General features: G+C 35.3%; 1 protein-coding gene and 1 pseudogene across 1 annotated transcript in view; one reads left to right on the top strand and one right to left on the bottom strand.

The window, feature by feature from the left end:
* PIK3C3 (phosphatidylinositol 3-kinase catalytic subunit type 3) overlaps positions 1-7,595 on the bottom strand; it is a 123,981-nt gene extending 116,386 nt beyond the window's left edge. The window contains exons 1-3 of the mRNA XM_015595640.2: positions 7,424-7,595; positions 4,136-4,324; positions 3,357-3,525 (exon numbers count right to left, since the gene is read on the bottom strand). Coding sequence (XP_015451126.1) covers positions 3,357-3,525; positions 4,136-4,324; positions 7,424-7,491 — 426 coding nt within the window. The 5' untranslated portion in view covers positions 7,492-7,595. The remainder of the gene's footprint in view (positions 1-3,356; positions 3,526-4,135; positions 4,325-7,423) is intronic.
* Positions 5,125-5,243, top strand: LOC112469341 (annotated as a pseudogene).
* Positions 7,596-8,101: the final 506 nt, after the last annotated feature.

Genomic DNA, 8,101 nt, shown 5'->3' on the forward strand with positions numbered 1-8,101 from the left:
TATATATATATATATATAACTTTATTTTAAATTAACAAACCATGCAAGCTTTGGCCAGAGAAAATGTCCCAAAAGATTAAGTTAGTACGACAAAAAATAAATGTGGCAGTTACCTCAATTTTGCTCTAGGCAACTTCCATTTTAAATAAAGAAAACATGGCAAAAAATTTTTTGAAAATAACACTGGTAAATCCTTTAACTAAGAAACTCAGACAACATCCAGGAAAATATTTAAACCCGTTAGAACCAAACATGTTTTGAATCAAACTGTGATTTTTCTATGAGCATTCTCCAGAACACGGTTTTACATTACGAAAAGAAAAAAATCAGAATTATTCACATAACATTTAAAACACTACCACGGGTAACAGGGTCCTATAGCATACAGTAGTGCCTCAATAAAGTAAAAAAATAATAACCAAACCTTAAAAAGGTTAAAGAAGACTACCCACTACCTTTATAATATGAGTAAGTTACCAGACAGCTCTGGACAAACATGTGACACTTTTTTACATGAGATTTTTCTGTTCCTAAAGTTATTTAATTAATACTGATAATGCTTAGCTATTAGTTTTTTTACACTTTCAAAGTATGTTTATATACAATTTCCCTAAGTAATGTTTGTTCTTAATAATATAGTAACAATGCAGGTCTTTTCTTTTTTTTTTAGTTTTTATTCATCTCTGAAAAGTTTCTTCTGTATTCAAACTTCACATTGGATTTATTGGATAATTTCAACTCTCTTAAACAATAGATGTCTTTAAAAAATCCCTCCCAAAAACTGCAAACAGTACACAAATATGCAGCAGACACATGGAATTGTTTCTCTCTCTTTACACAAAATTATTTTGTTTACTCAGAACTAATCTCAAAGGGGCATATACCAGTGTAGGTCAAATATATCTGCATTGGTTAAGAAATTGAACAGAACTTTCAAAAACATAAAGGACAAATCATTTATATCTACCATATAAATTCAAGGACCTATAGGAAAATTAGAGATGACCATCAATTTAAAGGAGAATTAAAGTCATTAAATGCATTTCTGCTATGAAGTTCTTAAAAATAAGTCACATGCCTAAAAAGTCATTCTCCACTACAGATAAGCTTGAGGAACTAAATGAATTTATTTAATTAGTATCCACATGGTAGGCCAGGATGAAAAGGTAAATACTAAGGATTATCATCTTCTACCAATGAAAAAAACACAGAAGTTATTAACACAGGCTAAAGTTCAAGAGAAAAGTCAGCAACAATACCCAAAATGTGAAAACTCTCACTTCTATATTCTGTCCTTTGACCAGGAAACGATACACATGACCGTGCAATCATTCGCCTCAAACCTTTTGCCATCCAACACCAGCCCACACCTTTATAAGTCAAAGCAACTGTACTTTAACCTGTTTTACCTACTAGGCTTCTGCAGAAGAGTTAGTTCTTTTGAAGGAAATGAATCTGCAGCTAAAAAATGGTTTGAAAACTGCTCTAGATACTTCAGTAGTTATGGAAAGATCTCATCAGACATCAGAAAGCTGTGTATTTTGAATATCATTCTGTTCTCTCCTTCCCCATACATCATTCCTTCCCCATGCCCCAACCCTCATTGAGCTCAAGACTAAATTTACCTGGCAACTCTTAAAACACTGCAAGAATGTAAAGTTTGATTCTGGATGGTTCAATCCCTATCATGTACCCCCACCGGCACACACCACTGTACTAATTCTCTAGTCTGATTAATGTACTCCTAAACCGTAAATTTCTAATTGTTAAGTTATATTAGACAATTTAGTATATATCTCTCTCTCTAAAGCCATTTTAAACGCCTTATGGGACAAGACAAATTATAAATTTAAAAAATTAAATTACTTGCCTACAGAATAATATTCATATATAAAACTTGGAAATTTGCAGTAGTCCACACATAAAAATGAAAATTTTATCTTAAGTATAACTAAAGAAAATATAGGTTTCCCTCATTATGGGCTCTCTTATTACAGGATAGGATAGAATAGAATAGAATGTGATAAAATAGACTTGGATAAATTTTGAATGAATTCTTCATTATTCAAACTCTTTCAACTCACTATCAGAAACTCAGAAGTCAGATTTAGATAATTTGGAATACTGTACTACCCCAAAATACTACCTCAACTAAGGAAATGGAGAACTGGATAGCAAGAGATCCTTTTTGGTATAATTTACTTTTCCCACAGTTTACAAAATATTTAAGTAAGTGCTTATAGAAAATGATAACTGTGTAAAGTTTACACAACTTGTTGATTTTAGAAAGGCAACATCTGTTTCGAAAAACTGGTAAAAACTTTAAATCTTAAATACTAATGAACAGGATGCACAAATCTGCAAATGTCTTCCCCTAAGCCCACAGAGTATGTTATTTTATCCTGTTATCTTATCCAACATGAAGTATCTTCTCAACATATTTTCTACACAGTTGTTTTAAATGTTTTAATTTTTAAAAAGGCTATTTCTTAATTATGTTAGAGTACTTATTTTATTAAGTAGTTTCACAAATTTTTTTTAAAAAAACAAACTTTTAGAGTGCAAATATGGAAGTTTTTATATCCTTGAAAAAAATCTAACATAGAAATAATGCAGAGAAGAATTAACAAATAGGAGAAAGACTTTAATCTCCCTGTAACTGGGAATTTGCTTTTGTTCTAATTTTCTTTATTGCCAAGGCAAGAAACAAAACCATTTTACAATTTTCCTTACCACAGAAAAGTAGAATTCATAAATGTCGATTTTCTAGAACCAAATCTGTGCTTCTAAGTTTTTTGGGGGGTCACGAGACACCTCAAAATGTCTAATAAAAGCTTTGAGCTCTGTTCCTGTAAAAATGTACAAGACACACAAAATTCTGCATACAATTTCGGGGCTTTGTAGATATCTTGATTCCAGTTTAAAAATCTCTGATACAATTAAGGAATTTCGGACCACTGTTTTAGATAAAATGATAATACTGCAGTTATGTTTTAAAAAGAGGTATACGGAAATAATTACAATTAGGATAATATTATATTTGGAATTTGCTTCAAAATAATAGGTAAAACAAGATTGTCTTTGAGTTAGTAACTATTGAAGCTAGATGATGGGGCCTTGGAAGTTCATTATAGTCTTCTCTCTACTTTTACAGGTTTGAAAATTTTCTTAATAACAAGTATATACACACATATATATCTACTTCTGCGTATACTTATGCACAAAAAAACTAGTAAGAAATTACGCCATCAAAGTAGTTGGTTTCCGTGTAGCCAGATCACCAGAGCTCAGGCTTCTACACACTGAAAAATCCTTCCCAGCCTGCTGGGCCACGCTTGGCAAACACAGGGTTGTACCCTCAACAGCACAGCCTGGCAGTCCATGTGGGCACACATCATGTCTTCCACGAACACTGTGGGCATAAGCACCTTCCTTGAGAGGCACACAACTTGTGTATCCTGCAGCAAGTCTACCAGGATACTGAATAATAATTGTGGATCAAGCATTAAAACTGTACCATATAACCTATTAAATAAGAAGTATCAGAAAGTTAAAGATCTACAATACTGTTCTGGAAAAACAAGAACTTCATGTTTATTATATTTACCTTGCATCCTGACAATGGTGTGCTAAAGTACTATGCTCAACAAACCATAAACTTTAAAAAAAAAAAAGTTAGTTTCATATTTAAAATAATAATAAAAAGATGATCTGGACAGATGACAACAGATCTCTCTTTGAAGATCTGAGCTCCAAACACCTGGTTAGTCAAGATTTCAGATTATCAAGGAGTTTTTATACATTCAAAGGCATAGAATAGAAAATTTAAAGATGCTACATATGTGTTTTTGGTTTAGGTCATTTGTGAATCAGTGAAGTTCTTATAAAAATATGTGGATATACTAAATACAAATATAAATTCACTTCCACCTTAATTGCAGTTATTATATCGCTATATATAATAATTCATTCTGAGTAGGTAACTACTTTAAACTATTCGAGCAATGCTTTTAGGTATCAAATAAAGAAATGAAAATAAAAATTCCCCTGTAATCATTACCAAATTATACTTGCAACACCTATAAAGAAATGGGAGAACAGTCTGGAACCCACCGTATGCAAGAAAACAACTTACTTCCACCTTGTACTAAATGCCTTGTAGGATGTTCTCACTGGCAAGGCCAGAGGCTTCCCTTCTGCAAAAACTTGACAAGTAACATAAAGGTCAGAGCATGTGTCTTGGTACAATCCTGAGAACTTCAACATCGGGTCTTCTAGAACAGCTTTGTAACTCTTTTGTTCTCTCTTCCCTTCTAAACTTCCTCTGGAAGCAGAACAACAAGAATGTTTAGACATACCTTTTTTAAGTATATATACAATAAATACGAAAAACAGTTTATGGTCGTGTCACAGTAACTTTATGCTACCTATACATTTTCGAAATTAAAGTCACTTTTACATCTCACAAAGGTCTCTTAACCCTAACATACCTAAAATCATTCATCTCTTCATCAACCTAGTTCTCTGTTAGGCTTCTTCATTTTAAACCCTGTCATCAACTCTTGGTCTACATTCCAGATATCAAGTTTTCCAGGCCTTAGTTTCATTTTTACTTATTTCAAGCTGAGCACTTATTTATCTATTCTTTCAACAAACAGTTATTGTACTAGGCATGGAGGCTCAAAAACAAAAGACAAGATAAGCAATACAGCATTACGAGAAAATGTTAAGTCCTTTCCTCTGGAGAGAAAACTTACTTTTAATTGGATATTCTTTTTGTACTTTTTAATTTTTTTTTTTTTACTATGTAGATGCATTATCTTATATTTCTTCAAATTAAAAAAGGCAGTGTTATAAGTCATAACAGATATGCACAGGAAACTATAAAAGAGGTAGAAACATTGCTAGGACATTGAGATTATGTCAGATAATATACCTCACATTTTATATACTCTTTCTTATTTATTTTTTTACCATATTCTCATTTCATAAATAATGAAGCAGAGACTCAGAGATCAAGGATCACAAAGTAAGTAACAGAACTGAAAATAAAAACCAGGGCAGAGAAGTTCAAAGCCAATGTTAATTCCACCATACAAAGATACCATACATCAAAAAGTCTCAGTCTACGGCCATGCCACCCTGAACGTGCCCAATCTCATCTGATCTCAGAAGCTAAGCTGGGTCGGGCCTGGTTAGTATTTGGATGGGAGACCACCTAGGAATAGTAGGTGTTGTAGGCATTAAAAAAAAAAAAAAAGTCTCAGAGATTGGAGACAGGGACTTGATATCCCAAAGAGATGCCTGAAATGAGCTTGAACAATATATGAGATATGAGAGCAAAGAGGTAGGGTGTCATCCCAGAAGAAAAGAACAGCAAATACACAGGCAAAGAGTAAGACAGTGTGTCTGAAGAACTGCCAAATTATTAGGTAGAGCTAAAGCATAAAGCTCATGTGGAGAAGAAGCTACACATGACAATGAAAAGTAGGGAGACAATGAAGCTAAGTAGACACCAAATTCAGTACAGTGTCTGACACAGTGACATTCAAAAATCTGTTAAATTAATTATCTGAGGTGAGAGTAATACAATCAGATTTGTATTAATGAAACTTTTGGCAGTAGCAGAAGAACAAAACAGAGAGGTGGGGCTGAAAGCATGCAGACCAGTTAGTTAGACTTTCAGTCAAAATTAGAAAAGAAAAAGGTAGACGAAGGCTAGGGCAGTGGGTAAGCAAAGGGGGTGTGGGTCAAAGATATTCAGCAGGTAGATTCAAGACAACCTGAGAATGATTAAACAGAAAAACTAAGAGGGATGTCTGCATGACTTGAAGTTTTCTGTCTTAACCAAGTTGATGAATGATGTTAACATTCACCAAAACAGGGTGAGAGAATATGAGAAGATCAGAGTTAGAGGGGTAGGCTAATGACGTGCTCAATTTTGGACAAGCTGCTTCTAAAGTGCTTTGAAAGATCCAAAGAGACCATGTCTTGTGCGCAGTTTGATATTCAATTACGGTGCTAAGAAAAGAGACATCAAAGTATGAGTTGTTATTAAACCCATAAAAATAGATGAAAAGGGCTGGGTTGAATAAACAGAATTAAAGAAATTACTATTCTCTGATTATATAATTCTAAATTGATACTTCCAGCCCCTCAAAAACCAACAATGGCAATCTCAGAAGCTAAAAGATGGTTTGTATTGAATTTTGCCAAACTTTTGATTTATGCTTTATCTTTATCTTAAAATATTCGATGTGTGTATTTGTTATTATAATAGGCCTGGTTTTTTTTTTTCTTCTTTCCTTTTAATGTTCAAAAGTTTCAAAAATATACATTCATATGTCCCTTAAATACTGAGGAATAAGACTGAAGGCAAGTTCTCTACGAGAACTTATGTGGCATACAGATCCCACATAAGCATCTAGTGGTGTATGCTGCTGAAATTAGCTTAAATGGGTGTATAAAGTATTACACAAATGGAAGGTATGGATGTTGACATATCATTTTACGACCACCACAAAATGAACAGTAAATTGTCAGAGTCTGAGGTAAGTAACTTCTGAAAATAAAAAAAAGACAATCACTTAAAGGTCCATCTGAGAAATGTACTTCCTGGAAATATGCAGCCCTTTGCCTGAGGAACATATTATGAATAATGCTGTGACTTTTGCACATGAAAATATTCCTCTAAGACTGCCTTAAAATGGAGATAATTTCCAATTTTATCCTAACTGTGGTCTGCCTCAGTTCCATTATTCTCATATTCTCATCTCCAAATGTCATGCCCCTGGCCTTTACTTCAACCGTGATGCCCCTAGATTTTCCTGCAAGGCTGGCTCTTTTTCTCATATCTTCTGGTCCCTTTGCAACTAGAACTCTCACCTTCAACTCAGCTAATAACTTCTCTGACTAAACAATGCCCGACTGTCCAAAGATTCAAACTAAGCCTCTGTCACCTCCCGTGCTTCCCGAACTACCATAAATCCATGTGTTCATCTCAGTCTTAGCTACTACATCTGCCTTAGCCTACCTCTCCAAGTTTCTGCAGTCTCCTTTTCACTTTCAGGCCTCGTTCTCAATTAAAGATCTCCCAATTATTAACTGCGGGACGACTTTACTGAGACTTGACTTCACCTGTAAAATGGGACAGTAATCCCTCAAAAGGTTGCTATGCACAGCCAAATGCTTTGAAGAACGTAAAACACCGTGGGATTTAAGGGCTTATTCCTGCCGCTGTCCTTCTCAGAGACCACGTCCTCAAACCCTCTCCTACAGGACTCCATTCTTCCTCCGCTTCCCTGCCCACAGCCCCCCTGGCTGCCCCCAGACCGGCCATGAGACTAATCATCTCTCCCCAATTCACAGGCCCCTGCCTCCCAGTCCCTAAACTCCAGCAAACCCTGTCCACAGATTCTCTTACATCTTAAGCTGCACGTTGATGTCCAGGTCACAACTGTAGATATAGTGAAACTTCTCCGCTTCCCCCATTGCAGTCCCAATAAATACAGCAAACTATAGCTGGAAGCAGGGTGATGGAAAGACGATAGGACTGAACCGGCTGAGTCTCACAACACAGGCGCTTCCGGTTCCGCCTCTCAGCCCTGGCGGCGCCAATCCCTGCCTTGTGCGCGACCCGGCGCGGCGGAACTCCTCGCCCAAGCTCCCCTTCTGCGCATGTGCACGGGAGCCCGCCATCTTGCTTAAGGGAAAATAGGATCCCGGAAAATAGGGGCGGGTTACTTTCCAGATTTTCTAGTGTCTTCCTGTCTTAACGAGACCTTTTTTTTTAATTCATCTGTCACTTGAGCTTGAGCTGGTTCTAAAATCAATCTCAAAGAAAATTCGTTTCTAAAAGAATTGTAACAATTTTTACTGGTTACAGGCTAAACAGAGAACAATCAAAAGAATTAGAATTTTGCCAAGTTTAAATTCCAGTAGCCTTCAAAAAATTATAGGTTTAATTAAAAATTAACTCTATTGCTTACAACATGAATATGGCATTGATTACTTTTGTACGACTGGTTCTTTGAAATTCTGCAGGTCTAAACTACTGTATACTACATAGCAATTTAATTTTCTTGCCTTATTTTCTGTTCAA

Source organism: Pteropus alecto, unplaced genomic scaffold (genome assembly GCF_000325575.1).
Source record: "Pteropus alecto unplaced genomic scaffold, ASM32557v1 scaffold146, whole genome shotgun sequence".
Lineage (NCBI taxonomy): Eukaryota > Metazoa > Chordata > Mammalia > Chiroptera > Pteropodidae > Pteropus > Pteropus alecto.